Source organism: Musa acuminata, chromosome BXJ2-3, assembly GCF_036884655.1.
Source record: "Musa acuminata AAA Group cultivar baxijiao chromosome BXJ2-3, Cavendish_Baxijiao_AAA, whole genome shotgun sequence".
Classification (NCBI taxonomy): domain Eukaryota; kingdom Viridiplantae; phylum Streptophyta; class Magnoliopsida; order Zingiberales; family Musaceae; genus Musa; species Musa acuminata.
The window spans coordinates 14,670-36,480 of record NC_088340.1 but is presented as its reverse complement, the minus strand read 5'-3'; the positions used below and the strand labels follow the sequence as shown (position 1 = coordinate 36,480).

The window sequence follows — 21,811 nt, the reverse complement described above, 5'->3', positions numbered from 1 at the left end:
GCACGTCATATTTCATTTTTATCTGGTATATATATATATATATATATATATATATATATATTTGATATATAACTATAAAATATTTTACTAGAAACTGTAATTAAGATTTAAATTACGATAAAATATCTATATAGTCGATATTAAATGATTTAGGCTTCATTGTTTGTTGTTATTTGTTATTGTATATTATCCTAAAAACTGGGAAGAATAATTTATTATATTTGAAATGACATCCTAACGGTTAAAACGTTTGTTGTCCAATTAATAAATCAGAATTTAGAATCCATTTTCTTAATATAATACATATATGGTGTTAAAATTTAAAAATTTCCATGGACTATAAACCAGGTTGAGGCTTTTTGACGTGTTATTTGTTTTTGACATCCTCTTTTGGGAGGATGACAGGCTACCTGTTTGATGCAAACTGATTCAAGGCAGCAAAAATAACCTAAGTGAGCCATGAAACTGATGGCAGAAGCATAAAGTGACAGTAGTTCACACTTTATGTTAATCAAAGATTTTACTAGACGTTTGGCAGGAATGTAGCGAGAAACATACCTTGATGTTAATCAAATCAATCCAAAATGACAAATTAGTCTTGAAAGTTTCGTAGAAACTGCAGCAATAAACATACTTTGGTACCAGAGTTGAGAGACAAAGCAAATTCTCAAACTAGTTAGCCATTAAAAACACCACGAAAAGGCACCCTGTTTATATTGGATTGCGTGATCTCTGCTTGGCCTTCTCAATAAGGGGTTTCAGTTGTTTCTTCTCTGCAAGAATCTTTAGAAAATTAAAAAGGAATGGTATGTAGTTATGCTTCCTCCGAATGTTCTCAGTTCTCCACTTCTTGAACTTCTCTTCTTCCATCAGTATCTTCTCGCTCACACTTTCTATGCTGGCAGTCACTTCGGTGAGTGACTTATTCCAAGCTTCGACTTCAGGACTGTCTTTATCAGCAGTGTTTGCATGTTCATTCAACTGCTGCACAAGATGCTCCCTCTGCTTTTGCAGTTCCTTCAGCTCAGCAGTGTATATCTCCTTCCGATTCTTTATGATGGCCATGAGGTTGAATCGGATTTCGCTCTGAGAATACCTGTCGATGCGTTCCTGGATTACTGGTTGCACCATCTGCAACCAATCCAGGTCACCTGGCCCACCGGGGCACTGGCCGAGGCTGATTGGCCCCTCCTTCAGTCCATCCAGCTCGTACAAAACTCCGTCAACAGGTAAATAGCTTATGAAATGGTAGACATCATCATCTTTGCCAGCAACTTTCTGCTCTTCAGGTACAAATGGTTCAGGCCTAGCGAAGCTATTGTGAGCTGTTCGAATGGCTTCACTGTTGTTGATTGCCAGTCCTTTAAGTTCCGGAGGGAAGTTTTTCGTGAACTCTTTAAGCATTGATAGTTCTGGACCAATGTCTATATCTGGACAATTCACCAATATCGAAAGAATAGCTTGGGTTGCACAAGCATTGTTAATAACCTGCAGATAACCAATCAGCTCAGTGATATAAAGAACTTTCAAACACACAAAAATGCACAGAAACATTCCAATATTGTATTTTTTTACTCCTTGTCTAACCTGACTGGCAAAGAAAAGGTTTGGATTTGGATCTTTAATTACAGGACGGTCATCCTTTTCCCCTCGTCGCCATTTGAATAGAAATATCAACCCATATACTGGCCTGTGAAAAGCAAAGCCAAAAATTAGATACATGGTGGAGTAATATACGAAAAACCACGATGGAGTGATTGGTTTAGATTCTAACCGCAGGTTGTCCAGAGAATCCAGATCAAGCGAATATAATTCTTCCACCTATTGAGAATGATATTATTAACCACATATTTTGTTCAACACACCAGAATTCATGCAAGTTGAAACAGTAGAAAAGATGATAAACTCCTCGAAGTAGATGCTCTATAAAAAAACATTAAAAGAGATAAACCTTAATAATCATCAGAAAAGTACAAAAGATAATCAAAATATTCAACTCTTGACAAAAGACAACCAAACCATCTATAATTTCATACTACATTAAATTTGTGACAGGAAAAACTTTAAATACTGGTTTGATGATAGTTTCAGTAATCTAATAATCATAACGATACCAGTATATCAAGTGGTATATTGACCAGTACCATGTGATATCATTGCATAAAAAAATAAAAAAATAAAATGAATGACATTGTACACATATCGAGCCATATGTTTCAATACCTATACTTGGTCAGATTGCTAAATACTAATCAATACATACCGGTCTGATAGGTACTAAAATCCTTGGTCACAATACTAATCTTCCAAGCCAATCAAAGAGATGATATTAAGCAAAACAAAGAATAAGGTTCTGAAAACTTGTTTAAGTGCTTATATAATTACTACTCCCTAAAGGCAATAAAGAAAGCCCAAAACATGGGGGTTACTTGACTGCCTCTAACAAGGCCATAAATGAGATGAAGGAAAAAGAATGGATTCAATTGCCTCAAGCATGCCCATATATGAGATAAAGGAAATGTTTTTCCAAATTCCGCTGATTCATGTCGCTCAAAAATGCTAAACAAAAGGAGGTTTGAGACAGGCAACATCAACTGTGACAACCAGAGCATGGTCATGTCAGACTTAGCTCTGCCGTTTAAAATGCACAAATTAGATAGGAGCAACCTGATATTTGAGTACAGATCAGTTATTGGTCAATTTTCAATTTATTTTTGTCACTGCAGCTGAAGTTATAATGAAAGCTGGAATTGGACGATGATCATCAGTTTATTTTATTTCATGCATAACAAATTATCTTGGCTAATAACAGAAACTTGCCACCTCCAGTGCTCCATATTTATGCTAATGCATGACAAGAAGAACACAAGATGAGGAAAGCCTTGACCAATTATTTGTAGTCATCTGCACTGGCAATAAATTAACACTACAATAAATGTCATCATGTGCTCTACCAATTGTCAATTGTCCAAAAAAAAAAAAAGAAAAAAGAAGCAGATAAACTTACTTGAACTCCCTTGACTTGCATCTGTTGTATAAGTTCAGTAAAAACACCTGACAGAGCAAGGTAAAAAGATTAAACATGGAATAAAATAATTGTCGCACAGAAATGGAGAAAGTATATTATAACAACATATTAAATATGCAAAACATAGCAGGGGAACAAAATATAGTGTCAATTTCAAATTTGAAAAGTGACTTCCCAGAGGTGCTTAGTGTAAAAAAAGTAAGTTGGTAAACATCTGTGATGTTCCTTGATGTGCCTATATCGAGATGCTGTCAGATCACATACATCTGTGATATAGAAACTTCTTGGATCCACTATAGGGCATCAGATACAGTAACAAGTCCATGAATCCAGACTTTTGTGTATATACAGGTAACTCCTGGGAAAAAGACCAGAAATTACACTAATCCAAGTTATAGACCACCTAACAGAAAAAATTGACTTTAGCACTGAAAGAAGCTCAGCTCACACTTAGACAATACTAATTATGCAGCATTGTTACATTTTATACATTGACAAGGAGTATTACCCAACACTCAAAGCAACACAGAACCATCATAGATGCACCCTAAGATTGGCAACTCAACAAAAGCAACCAGATGCATAATGAAATTTCAATTAAAAAAAAAAAGAAAGCTGTTATAACAAAAAAGATACTAGCCTGTCTATGAGAACATGTCAATGTATGTCAACACCATCATAATGGATGAAATAACCAAGGATTGCAATTTTATACTGGACTCTGTACTGGTCTTAAAGTGGATTGGTATGTACAGCATACTGGGTGTTGGTACACCGATATGAATCAAAGAAGAAGAAGAAAACGAAGAAGAGGAGACAATGGAGAAAGAGTAGGAAGAAAGAGAAGGAACAAGAAGGAAGAAAAGGAGACAGTGGAGGGAGGAAGCAGGAAGAAGAGGAGGTGGTGCAGGTGGTGGAGGAGGAGCAGCAAGACGATGGAGGAGGAAGAGGAAGGAAGAAGAAAGAGGCGGTGGAGGAAAAGGAAGAAGAGGAGGTGGTAGAGAACGAGGAAAAAGAAGGAGAAAGGACGAAGAAGAAGTGATGATGGAGGTGGATGAAGTGGAGGAAGAAGAGTTGGTAGTGGAGGAAGAGGAAGAAGTGTACCAGAATTGAGGCCGACAACACAAAGAAGAAGGTGACAGTGGAGGAAGAGGAGGAAGCATATCCACTACGAGGTCGGCAGCACATGGTGGATGGCAGGGAGATAGGTGCATTAGAGGGATAAGAGAAATCGTGAATGCTAATCATGAATTCTTTAGAGTAAACAAAGGTTTTATTATTATTTTTTTAATGATGACAAGGATCGCTCAAAACGGGAGTGGTCCCTGTACCTGTTCACACCCAAACTGGATTGGTATAGACCTATCCAAGTGAAATTGCAAGCCTGATAACTAACTCATTCATTGACCAGTGCCATTGTGTTTCACTCAAATTCCAGAAATAGAATCTCTATGCCTGGCCACTACTAGTTGAAAATTCTTCAAAAATGTCCGAAAGTAAAGAAATCCTACTGAACATCAAGTAAAGATGTCCACCAACCACAATCAGGAAATGCACAATGGCACTGGTCAATGAATGTTGGTTTCTAGAAATGGAACCAACAAGTAAACTAGATTCTAGTTTTCAAATTTTGGAGCCAGCATCGTGTAACTATGTCTCCATATGTTAAATATTATATATGAAAGTCAACCTTCATTTTTAGGTTAGCTATTTCTGAATGTCTACAGGGTAGATGGAAAATAGTACAAGTAGAAGCCTGTTGGCAGCTATTTTGAATGAAAAAAGATCAGGTCTCATAAAAAAATCACGAGATTTGTCTCATCTCCTGGATCAAAATAATATCCCATACAAGGAAAAAATAGTTCAATTCAAAAAGTTATATGATGAAATGTCACATATAAGTATATGATCTAGTACACAATGCTTCAACAAGTTTAGAAATCCAGAAAAAAGAAATCTGACTGATCTTTATACAAAAGAAAAAAGAATCCATTAATGACAAAGACATATGCATGAGAAAGATGTCATGAAAAATAGTTTTAGCAGCAAAAATTCACTTCATATCAATGACTTACCAGGATCAGACTCAATAGTACACCAAGACATCCTGAGAAATCTTTTATAACCTGCAAAGGTTGCCACATTTAATTTTCAGTATAATCATGCAACCAGCACAAATTATACCCAAAAAGAAACACCCCAATATAACACACAGAAAGTTATTTAAATATAACAAGATAAGATTAAAACTTTCCAAGAAAAAAAAAAAAAAAATCCCAAATGATGACCAATCAGTGTCTGCTGGGTTAAAATGTAACTACCTTAGTATGAGCTGAACATACCAAAATTGAGAAACTTTAGTAACATGTCCAAATGAGTTTAAACTAAATGTAACAATTCATAACAGCCACACATACATTCCCTAAAAAGGATCACTTAATAAGATCCATGCATCATAGTGCTTGCAATCTCTAAAAGAATATAAAGAAAAGATAAAGTGCTGATGGAATACGATAGTACACTTTTCAGATGTGTAAATAATAACTTCAAGATGTACACTTTTCACAAGTTTAAACCAGTCAAATGGAAGATTCCCAATATGTCCATTGATTCTCAAAGGAGAACATAGCAGATCCAACTTATGCTAAATAAGCACAAAAAAGAAATGGGACATCAGAGCAAGACATGCCAAGGTTGGGTACAGACGAACAGTTCTCAATTCAATCATACTAGAAGAAAACACAGTAAAAATAAGTTTGAAAGAAGGCTCATATAGGTTGGTGGCACTCTGTTTTAGCATAAAAACGTAATACACATCGATGGAGAACACATGTTCTGCTTCAACCTTACAGCAATGGATAGCAAAAAAGAATGGTCCAATGCACAAGTTCTCACCAATGGAAGTCTAGAGAGCATCAATGAATGCACAAGCAAAGAGGTGGTTTCCATGACTCGTAGTAAACTAGCAACCTTACCATGACACCAATGGATGACGACTGATCAAAACTTGGGAAACATTAAAACATGGAAAAAGTAAAACATGTATCACAATAACTAATGTACACTTTAGAATATCAATATCCTGATAAGCAAGATCCCCAATGATATCTTTTCCCTATTTGGTGAGCAGAGAATGCATGTCACTTAGTACTGCAAAGACTCCATTTTCAGTTAGAATAGCAACAAGTATTGATATTCAATGATTTGATTTTCTCATTTAAGTATAATATTTCCGGAAAGGAAAAGTAAAAAATTTTTAAAATAAAGAAAGGTAATCAAATACGAAAAACCAGATGCAATTTCACATCCTCTGTGCTAAAGAACAGATAGCTTTGCATGATGAAACTTCCAAGGAGATATGCTTTTTTTCTAATGAAAAGTTTCGACATTATAGATAATGGGGTACTTGCATAGGAGACTATTTATTCTCGAAAGTATTTTTCTAGCGGACTGAGATGGACAATAAAGAAAAATCTCTCACAGCAACAATCCAGAGAGGGGGGAAAAACAAAAATGAATCTCCAAGTACATGACATGTATTATGCAAACAAGTACATTTTGATCGAGCTGCTTTTGTCACTGGTCCTATTTATGTTACAGCTGCCACATATACATTGTAAAAAAAATATTGTTTTAGACTTAGGATACATAATGCTTTAAGTCTTTAGTAAAGTAAAAATAACTTAAAAATAGTGAAAGAGAGAAGGCATGAATAATAGATATTTATCATATCAGACAAAAAAGGTGATTCTACTTATTATGATATGACCAGTATATAGACCTTTCCTTATAATCTATTTTCGCATCAAGAAACTTCCTTAAATATCTTCAAGAAAGGAACAGAACACTTTTTACCTCCTTTTAGTCTAGGTTCAAAATCATAATTTACTTCCCTAATATAATAAATATTTAACTAAAATAAACTAAGATCAAAGTTGCACAGTGATGGAGGCACAAGTCGCTTTCATTCAACAAGACAGTGATTGTAAGAGAAAATTACCTACTCATTCAGGGTTTGTATTTAAACATGTTCCAAACATACGCTGTTATTGCTAAATTACCAAGTGAATAACAAAGGAGGCGGTAAGGAAGGGTGCCTGCTTAGCAAAGGTTATAACTAGACATATAATGTAAAGCAAAATTGAAAATAATCTGCAAAAATGTAATATAACAAACCGATTAATCATCTCTCCCACATAGCTTGTCCCATCTGGGATTAAAACAAAAACAATAGTTTAAAAAAAAATCAGAATACATGACAAAATTTGGACTTTTCATTGGCCAAACATCTGATGCAGATAACGCAAGAAAAAACACCTTTTCTTTTTCAAGCGTTTTTCAAGGATGATATTCCCACTTCAAAGCAAGCCACAATTTCTGTTCCGAAAGTTTCTCCTATGTCACAATTAAGTCAGGAAGCATAACAATCAATGATAAATAATTCGAACAAGAACATAGTCTATAAGAAATTCAGGTGGAGATCCACAAAACTAGATATTCGGCTGTACCTTCCTTAAATATAAACGGCATAAACCTTTTAAACCCTAGAAACCGGTGTCAACAAGAGGCATAGAGCTTACAGCGCTCTCAAACAAGCAACAAGCAGAGCAGCCGCAACTGAAGAGGACGAACAACGCAAGGAGGAACAAAGTCACTGCGATATCATCAATCTACGGTGGGGGCGTAGGAGGCTCAGGACAGGCGAGGGGCTCATGTTATTTTATAGTGATCCGGACAGTCACAAAAGCGCTTCTTCTACCATTTATCCATAGCTCTTCTTTCTTACTGCCTCCTGATTGGAATAAAAAATGTGGGCCTCGCGAAACAACCGACGGGACCCAACTCTTCCTCCAGTGAGGTACATCTAATCGATCGCAATCGGGTGAGTCGGTGTTGGATTTGGATAGATCCTCCGAGTTCGTGTGGGACTCCCTCATATGTATTCTTTGAAATACAAATTAATCACCTAAAACACTGGCTCTTTGACCACCGGTGCGAGATGGGTTCCCTCCGATTTATTATGGTTTATTTTGTCCAAAATGGGTTGAAAGCGGATTGATGAGTTTTATGGTTGTTGTGTGAATGAATATAGGTTACCTTATGAGAGGTGTCTTTTGAGCTCATTCTCCTTCCATTTTGTCTTCGTAAAGCTCAATGTTCTATTTTGATAGTGACGAAGACCCCATTCTTATTCTCCTTCTCTTTTTTTAAAGCTTTAGTTTTTACATTTATAAAGCTTAATATTAAATCTCATATTTTGATAAATTTTAAGAATTAAACATATGATGAGTTAAGGATGACTCGATGATAAAATTAGATATTACGATAAAGATCAAATGTCATATTGAAAAAATAGACATTGTGTAAGAGGATCAGATGATGTATCAGAGTTGAACAAATCGACGTATTAGAGAATATGATGATGTGTAAAGATCAAACAATGTGTTAAAAGATGTGTCAAAATATAAGATGACTTGTCGATAGACTTGATGGTATAATAGATGAATGATTGATACATTTGATTGAGTCATCGATGCTTTGCATAGGTCCTTGGAGCCTTAATTGAGTCTTTGGGTCCATACATATGCTTCATTAAGCTACAATTAAGTTGTTATTTAGGCTCAAATCAGGTCTTTATAAAACCAAGTGTTTAGGTTGGTTTCTGGGTTATTTTGGGCTCTTATTAGGCTTGGAAGCCTAGTCTACATGGTAATACTGTCCAACTTTAACGATGGTATCATATAGCCCTAGTGATGATATCGCTTGACATATCTCGAACAACTTAGGTGATGTCTTTTTATCGTTTCAACCATAGTATTGCCTCGAGGAATTATAGTAACATTAGTACTCATGATTTAGAAATACTTTTTCTTAATTTACTTTATATTTTGGAATGATCGGATATTCTATAAATATCTAACCAAGTTAATTAGTTAAAATAAGTGTTCCTAAGATTAAGAGTGGAGTTAACCTTGTGAGAATTTTTTTTTATATTGTAAGAGTTATTCCAAACGAATTTCAAGTGTAAGATTTAATTCTAAGTCTTAAAAGAGGACTTTGTATAAAATAATTGATCTTCATCTATCATAAGCAAGATTGTTAGTGAAAACTAGCTTGAAATAGACAATAATGGTTTAGAATCATCCTCAAAAGAGTCCTGAATCAATTAAACTGTTATGATTCAATTAATTTTTAAGACATTAGCAAGGCCACAAGGGCCCATGGGTAAGCTGCTAAATGCTCACACAGCAAGGCTACTACATAGGTCATAAGGGGCCATGGATCAGTCTTAAACCAACTACACAAGGGCTCGGTCTATTCTCTAAGTTAGACATAAAATACCATGTCAAGCTCTTGACTAAGCCAAAGGGAGCCTTATATTAAGTCATCTATATTGTTTTGTGCCGAATAGTGAGGAGGGTGGGCTGCAAGGGCTCTAACAAGGCTATACTACGACACATTAATAAAAAGTCTTAAAAATCATAACAATAAAATTTTACATCAAATCTATTGAGTTGCTCTGTGCACTTGTCATTTATTTTGAAACCTAACAATAATTTTAAATAAATAAAAATTAATAGTATTAAAATCAAAATAATATATTATGAATCTAATAAATAAAAATAATATTATTAGTATACAGTGAGTAGTATACTATTAATATATTGTTAACAGTATAGTAAGAAGAGTGTGAGAAGACTGAGGCTGCTAAGGCAACGACCGTAATTGGAGCGAGAGCGGGAGCGATGAGCGACAACGGAGAGCAACAACGAGGGTGGGAGGGGGAGCTGCGAGAGGTAGCGAGAGCGACGAGCGATAGCGGGAGCGGCGACAGCAGCGGCAAGCAACGATTGTGGCAACGACGAGTAGCAACAGCAGCGACGAGCAGCGACAGTGGCAGCAGAGAGCAACGACGATGGAGAAGAAATCTCGACGGCAAAATCACGAGTGTTAGGGTTGGGGAAGTCGAGGAAATCGTGAGAGGGAGCCTGATATCGATGATTTAGTTGGTTCGATTGAACCAACTAAAGCACCGGAGACCAACCAGACCTAAAAATCTGGTTCGATTGCCTAGTTTAACCCAGGCGCTCGCCCGAAGCGCCCGACGATTTGTCATGGACAAAGTTCTAAACATGATGTTTGATGTAATACTTGTGTATGTCCGTGTCTTTTTGTTTGTTCATGCTTTGCACAACATGTAGAGGAACGGTTGAAGGCTTAACAGCCCTATTTTAGTTGGGTTGGTGGCCTTCTTAGGCTTGTAAATAAATGTTATGTCATGTGGACACTTGTGAGAGATACTCGATCTGTAGTGGACCATTTTGACATTTTGTTGTGCAACTGTTCAGAGCTTGTAAAGTCTGTTTGTAATTTGCATTGTCTATTAAATGTTTCCTGGAATGTTTGCTTGTGGATCCCGAGTGAGGCGTTTTCTCTAACCCGTTTTCTCTTTTGTAGGTCCTAAGGGACCATGGGAGGTTTCGGGGAGATTGACTTTTGTGGACGGACACGCAAGAGTGCCACACAACTTAGGCAAAACCAGCTAAGTCCGTGATAGATGGTATCAGAGCAGGACAAGCACTCATAGAAACACTTGGCATGCAAATGTGGGGGACCTAGTGAGGCTGCGTTGAGGGCAATCAGCACACGCGTGACCGTTTGGGGGAAAACGGGCATGGAGATGTAGGGAAAAGGAGTCGCTCGGAGGAGCGGGCATCTGAGATTGACATTCAAAGGAATGGCCAACCCTTAGAGCAAGAGGCACCACGAGAACAAGCAAGCTTGGAAGAATACAGAAAACACAAAGGTTGGGATGGCTGAGTTTGAGCTACGACTCGACGTTGACAACTATACTTGATGGTGCTCAAAGCAAGCGAGGCACTTGGTAAAGGATAAGACCATGCAAGGTGGAATGAGTTGCTCAGCGACCGAAAGAGTATAGAGGTGAGGGGAATTGCTAACTTGATGAATTCGGTACTCATGCATGGGCTTGTATGTGGACGATGGAATATTCACGGCCATCCCAAGGCGACCGAAACTCGGCGCCATGGAGCATTGAAACTTTCTCTTTGGCATGTGAAGGATACGTCCGTAGGAGGCTGAAGTGTGCAGCGAGTTCAGCATGTTGCTAGGCCTTGAGTGGTGTAACGGGGGTTGTATTGACGTGGAGCCGCAATCTAACAAGTGCGTTTGCAGGAGACAGAACAATGCATAGTTTGTTTAGCAAATCGGAGTAGTCTAAGGGGATGGTGGTCTCCGAAACTTTCAGAGAGAAAGAAGCAAAGAGAGATGTTGCTCCAACGAGACAGATATCCAGTAGGGATAGATCCCGGTTCGACAAAGGCTTCGACGAGGACGTCAAAAGAATAAGTGGGGAGAATGTCACGGACAAAGTTCTAAACAGGATGTTTGATGTAATACTTATGTATGTCCGTGTCTTTCTGTTTGTTCATGCTTTGCACAGCATATAGAGGAACGGTTGAAGGCTTAACAACCCCATTTTAGTTGGGTTGGTGGCCTTCTTAGGCATGTAAATAAATATTGTATCATGTGGACACTTGTGAGAGATACTCGACCTATAGTGGACCATTTTGACCCTTTGTTGTGCAACTGTTTAGAGCTTGTAAAGTCTGTTTGTAATTTGCACTGTCTATAAAGTGTTTCCTAAAATGTTTGCTTGTGGATCCCGAGTGAGGCGCTTTCACTAACCCGTTTTCTCTTTTGTAGATCCTAAGGGACCATGGGAGGTTTTGGGGAGGCTGACCTTTGTGGATGGATACGCAAGGGTGCCGCACGACTTAGGCAAAACCAACTAAGTCTGTGATAGATTGGGCTCGGGCAAGCGCCCAAGCGGCACCTCTTTGAAGCACGTCGCCTAGAAATGAAGCGAGGCGCTCGGGCCTCGCCTCGTCGCGCCCGAGCGCCTATTGTAATCACTAGGATTATAAGATGGCAAACATACATGAAAGAAACTTACGTGTCATTCATAGAACAAACATAAATGGCACCATCCTTAAGTTAGCTAATGACACATGTTCTCTATTTTTTTAACTTAATATGAATCTTTCACAAATCATATTAAATTGCTAAGATTCACATTTAGGTCCTTAGCAATAAGCTATTAATAAAAAGTTATTTAATGAAAAAAAAATTATTAAACAATCCTTATATTTACAAATAGGTCATTACATTACAAATAAGTCCTTACAATTTTTTCAAAAATTAGAGATATTTCACTCCCTTCCATAAAAGAGAAATTTAGTCCTCTAAATTTATCATACCTCCTTCGACAAAAAGAAAAGGATAACCTTTCTTCATTACTTCCACTAGTTCCCAGGCCGTATCATCCGTAAAATGATGCTTCCAAATTATTTTACCGAGAGGAATGATTCTATTTCTTAGGATCTTCTCTTTCTTATCAATAGTCTGAGTGGGCTCTTCCATGTAAGAGAAGTATTTTTTGATCGCAATCGGCTTATACTTGATAATTTGAAAAGAATCTTGTATATATTTTTTGAGCATTGAAACATAAAATATATTATGAATGTGACATAAAGATGGTTTCAAGACAAAGCCTGTAAGCAATAGAATTAATCCTCTCAATGACCTCAAAATGTCCAATAAACCTTGGGCTTAACTTTTCTTTCTTCCAAAATCTTACAATGCCTTCGTAAGGGGAGACCTTCAGGAATACAAAATCCCCTACTTGAAATTCAATATCTCGTCTTCTATTGTCAACATAATTCTTACGATGACTTCGAGCAATCTTTAGCCTTTTTATTATAACTCGAATCTTTTCAGTAGTCTCTTGCACTTTGTCTGGTGCTAACAACTTTCTATCACCAACTTCCTCCTAACTTATAGGCATTTTGTACCTTTGCCAATGCAAAGCTTCATACGGAGCCTTTCGAATGCTCGAATGGTAACTATTATTGTAAGTGAATTTAATAAGAGATATCTTTATCCCAATCACCTTTCTAATCCATAATATAGGCTCTAAGTAAATCTTCAAGAGATTGAATGGTTCTTTCTGATTAACCATCAGTTTGAGGGTGATAAGCAATGCTAAACTTGACTTTAGTGCCTAGAGATTCCTGTAACCTTCTCCATAATTTTGAAAGAAATCTGAAGTCTCTATTAGAGATCTTTTTTGGAACACCATGAAGTGTTACTATTTCATTGATATATAAATCTGCAAGCCTATCAAGAGAATAAGTCATATTGATCAATAGGAAATATGCAGATTTGGTTAACCGATCAATGATAACCCAAATAACATCATGCTTTCTGGCGGTTCCGAGTACTCCTGAAACAAAATCCACGATAACACATTTTCATTTCCATTCAGGAATATCTAAAGGTTGAAACAAATCGCCAGATCTCTGGTGTTCTGCTTGGATTTGCTGACAAGTCAAAACACTTTAAAACATACATTGCAATCTCCTTCTTCATGCCTTCCCACAAATAATAACTTTGGAGATCTTTATATATCTTAGTGCTATCGGGATTTAATGGTGTACTTTCAATTATGACCCTCCTTCAGGATTTGGTTATCGATATCAGAGTCATTTGGAACATATACTCTATCTCAAATCTCAATAGGCTATCCTCTAAAATTTGAAAATTCGACTTCAATCCCTTTTCTACTTCATTCCTCAAGTAGATTAAATGTGAATCACATAGTTGTCCTTTTTAAATTTGTTGAATAAGATCATACCGCACCTAGATAGACGCAATATTCAAATCTCAATAGGCCTTGTCGTTTTCTCATAATATTCAAATCATAATTTTCTTCTAATAATAATAATATCATTAATGTAATTATTATTATTAAGGCCTACGTGTCTATGATTATAATGTAATTAAACGAGGAGGCACGATGGAAGCATAGAGGTGACAATGGGACCTACGAGGCCGAAGGCCTCATGGATTAACCAGAAGAAGATGAAGCAAGAGGACCAGATGTCCTTGTCATCCTAAATTACTAAAAGACATCAAAAAAAATTTTCATCGATCTCTATATAATTACTAAACCTTAATATAATTTTGTACATCAAGTGTATTAAATATCTCAATGATCCTAAAATCATGCTTCGATACCACCTTCGTCACGCCCCCTAAATTATCATATCAGGAGGTGTGATCCTGTCTTAAAATCCATAATATTAAAATTTAATCAACAATCTAATCCTGGATACAAACCACATTTGAGGATACTAAAAATCATTCAAGTTATAATTTACACCCATAATCCACAATTCTTAAGCCTATGTAATTATAATCATACACCACATCACTTGATGATTCATAAAATCCAAAGCCAACTCAACTAAACGATAACCACATCATAAATCAACAAGTGTGGGAATTTATACAATCACAAAACCAACATTTATCATAAGTTCGTATCATTATACAAATTAAACTTAACATTATAAAATCCTAAACATGAGAGGTCCGTTAAAACCTCTACAAAACACATAAGTTCATATTTACCATCAACATTTAATTAGACGCAAAGTGTACTTATACAACAAAACATTTAACACTAGCCTTAGAAACATTTGATTCCCAAATGTGAGGAATTGATCCAAAACATCAAGCCAAAGCAAAACTTCTTCTACTTCAATTCCTCTTCTCTTCTCTTATCAAGCTTACTTTGGTTGCAGCAAGTTTCTTTCATTTGGTAAATTTTCCTTTAATTTCACCTCTAATTACTTAAGTTTGGCAAACACAAGGATTATAAGGTGGCAAACATGCATGAAAGAAGCTTACATATCATCCATAGAACAAATATAAGTGGCACCATCCTAAGGTTAGCAAGCGACACATGTCCTTTTTTTTTTAACTTATCCTAATGTTAGCAAGTGACACATGTCCTCTATATTTTTTTAATTTAATATGAATCTTTCACAAATCATATCAAATTGCTAAGATACACATTTAGGTACTTGGTAATAAGCTTTTAATATAAAGTTATTTATTGTAAAAGAATTATTAAACAATCCTTATATTTACAAATAGGTCCTTATATTACAAATAAGCCTTAGCAAAATTTTTAAAAATGAGAGATATTACACTCTCCCATCCTTAAAAGAATATTTTAGTCCTCTAAATTTGCCATACCTCATTCGACGAAAAGATTAAAATAACCTTTCTTCATTTCTTCCACTAATTCCCAAGTCTTATCAATCGTAAAATGATGCTTTCAAATTACTTTAACGAGAGGAATGATTCTCTTTCTTAAGATTTTCTCTTTTTTATTAATGATCTGAGTGGACTCTTCCATGTAAGACAAGTCTTTTTCAATTGCAATCAGCTCATACTTGATGATATGAGAGGAATCTGATATATATTTTCTGAGCATTGAAACATAAAATATATAATGGATATGACATAAAAATGATCGTTAGGCAAAGCCGGTAAGCAATAGAACCAATCCTCTCAATGACCTCAAAAGGTCTAATAAACCTTGGGCTTAACTTTTCTTTTTTACAAAATCTTACAATGGCTTTATAAGAGGAGACCCTCGAGGGCATATCATCAATCAGACTCATCTTGTAACGATGGTGATGACTTAACCGAGCATCATGGTTGGTCAAGTCCCTCGAGACCATGACGTTTCGAAGGCCGAATATGACGAGAATCACAAGGAGTTGTGATCGACAAGAGTTGCCTACTTTTTCGAGCTTAGTATGATTGGTCGAGTCCGGCGAGATTACACTAAGACATCGATTGGATCTTGATCCCCACTAAAGATCCGTCGAGGGTTTCTGATACACATATCAGAGGGAGTTATGTGTTTCGCTAAAAAATATTAAGAGTAGATTAAGATAGAAGTCCTTATCTTGATCATTTACTTTATACAAAATTTACGTGTTATTTATTTTTCTGCTACATCTTTTTGTTGGTCAACAGCATGTCGCTTTCCAATCCATTACATGGCATACATGATGTCAACCGCCTCACTACTATAAATTACATGGATAGACTCTGCAACTAGATAATCGTTCTCATGACATAGAAAATCGCATATATCTTTAACACAATGATGCCCACTCCCGAGGAAGGGGCAAGTGAGGATGAGATCGCTTGCTACGTGAAATACTTAGACGATTCCACTCTTGCTCAGTGTTATATAGAGCTTCATAACTCCTGAGTTACAGAGACAACATAAAAAGGTGAATACCAGATCCATTCTCTTATATTTTCATAAATTGTTTAAGGAGCAAGAAAGGCCTCAACAATATGAGATATACAAGTCTCTTCCGCGCTAGGGTAACTTAGAGGACACTGGTTCAGAACCATGTCTTTAAGATGATTGAGTGGATAAAGAAACTCACGGGTCTAGGAATGATCCTAGAGGATAATTCGCGTATGGATCTTATGCTTTAGACCCTTCCAGACTCCTTTTCTCAGTTCATTATGAATTTTAACATGAACAAGCTTTAGGTGACTCTCCCTGAGCTCCTCAATATGTTAAGAGAGGCTAAGAGCACCATCAAGAAAAACCCTCTCTCATGCCTTGTCCTTCTTCCCCTTTCCCCTCTCAGTCGATAAACCGACAACTCTCTCTCATACCTCCTCCCTCTTCCCATCCCAATGATAGCAACTCAGAACCACTTCCTAGTGTTTTGGAAATGATTAAATTTATCATGTCTTTTAAATTTAATATTTAGGAGTGTTTAATTTCACTTAAGTACGCACCTAGTGCCATGGGCATTTTAGCACTTTGGTGTCTTTTAGCGCCTAGCACCTTCGACTATATTAATCCTCCCTAGATAAACAAATTAGCAAAACTACTTATTCTTCTACAAAGTTATGGAAAGTACCACCTCCTTATTTCTTAATTAAAAAATGTCATAGAGTACCTTATGAGTTTAATCACTATTCTTGTTATTTGGTTTTACATGTCAAATAAAGTATATGATATATATATCCATGGGTATAAATTAACATGTGCAGATAATGATCTACATCAAATGCATGTTGATGCACATAGAAGATTGCAACTTCAACGTTTTTTAAGATAATAAAGACTTATCTAATTTTGTGAGTTTAGGAATGTAAAAATCATCGATTAGTCGACCCTCAAAAGCTCCTTCATGTCAAAGCTAAACAACCTTGATTGTCTTGTACCAACCACACTTACAAGTCTTCTTTGTCTAAATAGTTAACAAGCATTGCATGTCAATCTAACTCAAAATTGCAATTTGCAAGAGGCTGGTGTGAAACCTTAATTCCCAACTTCATCACAATCTAATTCCTCCATCAATTTTAGAGAGAGAGAGAATGAATTAAAAATAACACAACACTCGACCATTTTCTAAAGCCACATGAACCACAAGACCATAGTAGTGGGACCCAAATACAGATTTAGGGTTGGCATGAGCATCCATAAATAGAATAAGCAAAAGCAAAGTGGAGAACTATGCAATATTTCAAGAGATAAAGACACAATCATGAGACTATACAGTCTGATTAGTTTTATTGCTATTGTTATGTGCATAGTGTCGCTTCTTTTTTCACAAAATAAACAAGTATTACAATTTAAGATACGGATAACTTTAAGTAGCACTAATTGAATAAGTTTGTAAATAATTCTGACAAATGGTACAAAAGCTTCTAATAACAAAAAAAATTACTGCCAGCAAATTAGGAAACGGAAAACATGAAAGAACAAGACCTTGTAGAAGTTGTAACATCACCACCTATAAATGTGCTTAGATAATTAGAAAATAGAAAGATATAACAACAAATTGACAAACACATATTTTCTTCGCATTTAAGACATCATAAATTATTCCTTCTTTTTGTTAGAATTTAGCACCACCCTTCAAGTAGTATTCCAGCATTACACCACTATATGACGATGAGTGGAACATAAAATGACCTCAAAATGAATGCTAGTCAGGTTATAGGATGAACTGTTGCTAAACCAATGTTTGTGAACAAGTGTATGCAACCAAATGAGTAATTAATACTATCATATGTAATAGTGTGGAAAATTTCAAGATCCATTTACATCATACTCTGAAAAGTCCCATTAATTTGTTGTTACCCAATTTCTCATGAAATAGAAAGCCGTACAATATAGTTGTTAAAAAGAAGAAAACAAAGAACAACTAAAATCACTCAAGTTCACGACGTGATGCTTACCGCAAGAGAGTGTACACCTAAATCATCACCCACACCTGATTTGCCTGGCACTTGATGCCTACAAAAGAAAATCAAAATCAAAATCAGAACAAAAAACCAAACAAAAAATCCTAAGCCTAGATATAAACATTAAAAACACCCAAAATCTTATATACAAGAGTGGTTAAGGGTAAAATCTAGGGGGATCAAGAGAAGTTTCTTCCATAAAAAGAATCTAATTTTGGTCTTCCACTTCTTGGCGATAACAAGAAAGGTCCGATAGGGTCCCCTGCTGAGCCTTTTGGCGTTCGACAACATGGTCCAACATGGCCCTTATCGAGCCATCGTTGAGGTGCTCCTTGATGGGCCTCTTCCTTCTGGTGATGACCTTATTGGCATACATCTTGATCATACTCTAAACCAAGAGAGGAGCTACGACAAAAGGTGGAAGAGGTAGGAGGGAGGAGGATCGGGGAAGGGATGTCATCGTTGTCGTTTCATTAAGGAAAATGTCATTCACCAAAGAAAATGTCGCAACGCCAAGAGCAACTCGGAGGATCCAAAATAACCTATATTGAAGATGAGGTGGTGGAGAGAGGATCCGGGATAGGAGATAGAATCTTCGGAGGGTGAAAGGAATCATCGAAAGAACCTAGGAATTCGATTTGGCTACTATTGAATATTGTCTACTAATCCATACAAAACAAAATCTACCAGGAAAACGCCGTAGCCAAGAACTCCCCGGAGGAAGACACCGTCGTTGCTTCCGCTGTTCGCCGATGGAGAGGAAGACAACCGCTCGCCGAGGAAACGCCGCAGTCGTCGTTGGGGAGAAAGAGAGTCGGCGCTGGGGAGAGAGTGGCTGTGTTTAGGGCACGAGTATGCCCGGGCACTTTCTTGTGACGTCGGTAAGGGGCGGGGTATTGTGGTGTCACGATTCTTATTTGGTTCAAAGTAAAGATCCAAATTAACTCGACTCAAGTTTGACCTAATTGTAATTGAATCGGAACATTGTCCAAGTCGAGCCCTAATTACAATTGTAGGGTTTAGGGTATAGGGTTTAGGTTTACGATTTACGATTTACGATTTTAGGGTTTAGGGTTTTTAGGATTTAGAGTTTAGGGTTTAGGGTTTTTAGGATTTAGGGTTTATGGTTTAGGGTTTAAAGTCCAGCAGGGTCCCCTGACGAAACTTTTGGTGTTTGACAACATGGTCCAGCACGGTCCTTAACAAGCCATTGTTGAGACGCTCCTTGATGGAGGATCCGGAATAACCTATATTGAAGATGAGGTGGTGGAAAGAGGATCTGGGATAGGAGACAGAATTTTGGAAGGGAGGGGGAAAGGAATCATTGAAATAACATAGGAATCCGACTTGACTACTATTGAATATTGTCTACTAATCCACACACAAAACAAAATCCACAAATAATTGAATCTTGTGTACTAATAACCTGATTTGACAACCATCGAAATACCCAAGGAAACTTAGCATCTATGCCGATCACTTCCCTAACTGTCTGCTCCGAACTACCATAACAATGTTGACACCATTATACTGTGTATTCACACAACTAAAAGATGTCTTTAGACGCATCAAACTTGAAGAAAAACAAGAGCACCATTAAAGGATCAGAACAATATATGTAGGCCTCGAAAGATACCAGAATGGTCATGCCATCGTCTGCGTCTATCCACTTTCCACTAGTAAGCCCCTGAGTCCTCAGAGCCCCGATTCTATCGTGGTCAGTCATGAACAGCCCGCTGCAATTCCATACTCAACTGACTTCCAAACAAAATGCCAAGACTGAGAAGATATCATGAATCGACACCACAGGGCATGACCGAAGACGAGGAAAGATCCTTTCAAGAATCGAAACGACAGGAAAAGGAGGAACACGAGGAGGCAAGATTGAACAAGAGAAAAGACAGCTTCAAGAATCAAACTAGAAGGCAAGATTGAAGACCAAGCGAAGAAGAAAGATGGATCCGAAACGAGAGCGACCGAGAGCTAGGGCAAGATTGAAGACGACAAAAAAAAAAACCCATCAAGAATCAAAACTAGAGGGCAAGATTGAATACGAAGCGAAGCAATTGATCCGAAAAAACAGGGCCGTGAGCCGGGGACTGACAAGAGCAAGAGAAACGCTCGAGGAGAAACCTAATAGCTTGCCTAGCGGCAAGGGGGAAGAGGGAGGGGGAGCGAGGAGGGATCGGGCGAGGGGCGGCGACGGCAAAGGACGAAGAAGAGGAGAAAGAGAGAGATACCAGGGGGCAGAGACGCCGCCTCTGCCGTTACAAAGATGGAGAGAAAGACGCAGCAGTCGCAGTTCACCGAGGAAATCGCGGCAGCGACAAGAACTCGCCGGAGGAAGACACCGCCGATGCTTCCGCTGTTCGCTGACGGAGAGGACTACAGCCGCCGTCCGCCGAGGAAACGCCGCAGTCGCCGCTGGGAGAACAGCAACCGCTTAGGGCACGGGAACGCCCGGGTAGTGCGTCGGGGGGAGACCAGTGCAGTTTATCATGACCCAGGTTTGACCCAGTACATTGACTAAGGCCGACGCAAAAGCCCAGCACTGGTTGGGCCCAAACGAGCGCAATGTCCAAGCGCCCGCCCAACCGACATATCGGGTAATCGGATATCAAGATTAAAAAAAAAACCAAAAATAAAGGAATAATTAAGATTTAAAGCAATTATTCCATTTTTAGGGTTTAGGGTTTAGGGTTTAGGGTTTGGGGTTTAGGGTTTAGGGTTTAGGGTTTAGGGTTTAGGGTTAAGGGTTTTAGGGTTTAGGGTTTAGGGTTTAGGGTTTAGGGTTTAGGGTTTAGGGTTTAGGGTTGAGGGTTTAGGGTTTAGGGTTTTAGGGTTTAGGGATTAGGGTTTAGATTTTAGGGTTTAGGGTTTAGGGTTTTAGGGTTTAGGGTTTAGGGTTTAGGGTTTAGGGTTTAGGGTTTAGGGTTTAGGGTTTAGGGTTTAGGGTTTAGGGTTTAGGGTTTAGGGTTTAGGGTTTAGGGTTTAGGGTTTAGGGTTTAGGGTTTAGGGTTTAGGGTTTAGGGTTTAGGGTTTAGGGTTTAGGGTTTAGGGTTTAGGGTTTTAGGGTTTAGGGTTTAGGGTTTAGGGTTTTAGGGTTTAGGGTTTAGGGTTTAGGGTTTAGGGTTTAGGGTTTAGGGTTTAGGGTTTAGGGTTTAGGGTTTAGGGTTGAGGGTTGAGGGTTTAGGGTTGAGGGTTGAGGGTTTAGGGTTTAGGGTTTAGGGTTTAGGGTTTAGGGTTTAGGGTTTAGGGTTTAGGGTTTAGGGTTTAGGGTTTAGGGTTTAGGGTTTAGGGTTTAGGGTTTAGGGTTTAGGGTTTAGGGTTTAGGGTTTAGGGTTTAGGGTTTAGGGTTTAGGGTTTAGGGTTAGGGTTTAGGGTTTAGGGTTTAGGGTTTAGGGTTTAGGGTTTAGGGTTTAGGGTTTAGGGTTTAGGGTTTAGGGTTTAGGGTTTAGGGTTTAGGGTTTAGGGTTTAGGGTTTAGGGTTTAGGGTTTAGGGTTTAGGGTTTAGGGTTTAGGGTTTAGGGTTTAGGGTTTAGGGTTTAGGGTTTAGGGTTTAGGGTTTAGGGTTTAGGGTTTAGGGTTTAGGGTTTAGGGTTTAGGGTTTAGGGTTTA

At 37.7% G+C, this 21,811-nt stretch overlaps 1 protein-coding gene across 5 annotated transcripts; it reads right to left on the bottom strand.

The window, feature by feature from the left end:
* Positions 1-543: 543 nt before the first annotated feature.
* LOC103977316 (ubiquitin carboxyl-terminal hydrolase 2) lies at positions 544-20,652 on the bottom strand. Of its 5 annotated transcripts, none has more exons than XM_065097731.1 (9): positions 20,434-20,652; positions 18,188-18,245; positions 7,346-7,423; positions 7,205-7,238; positions 5,104-5,154; positions 3,008-3,054; positions 1,775-1,821; positions 1,588-1,690; positions 544-1,488 (listed from the first exon to the last, which is right to left on the bottom strand). In XM_065097731.1, the coding sequence occupies exons 5-9, from the start codon at positions 5,132-5,134 to the stop codon at positions 712-714; spliced, it is 1,005 nt and encodes a 334-aa protein (XP_064953803.1). In that variant the 5' UTR covers positions 5,135-5,154; positions 7,205-7,238; positions 7,346-7,423; positions 18,188-18,245; positions 20,434-20,652; the 3' UTR covers positions 544-711. The 5 variants fall into 5 exon arrangements, with proteins under 5 accessions (XP_064953803.1, XP_064953802.1, XP_009391086.2 ...); XM_065097730.1 differs by lacking the exon at positions 20,434-20,652 and adding an exon at positions 19,830-20,133; XM_009392811.3 differs by lacking the exons at positions 7,205-7,238; positions 7,346-7,423 and adding an exon at positions 19,830-19,951 and having other exon boundaries at positions 20,434-20,645.
* Positions 20,653-21,811: the final 1,159 nt, after the last annotated feature.

Coding starts and splice junctions, on each gene's coding strand:
- LOC103977316 (XM_065097731.1), bottom strand. CDS start 5,134: ATGTCTTGGTGTACTATTGAGTCTGATCCTG. Junction 3,055..5,103: donor TACTATTGAGTCTGATCCTG/GTAAGTCATTGA, acceptor TTGCTCTGTCAG/GTGTTTTTACTGAACTTATA. Junction 1,691..1,774: donor GATTCTCTGGACAACCTGCG/GTTAGAATCTAA, acceptor TGCTTTTCACAG/GCCAGTATATGGGTTGATAT.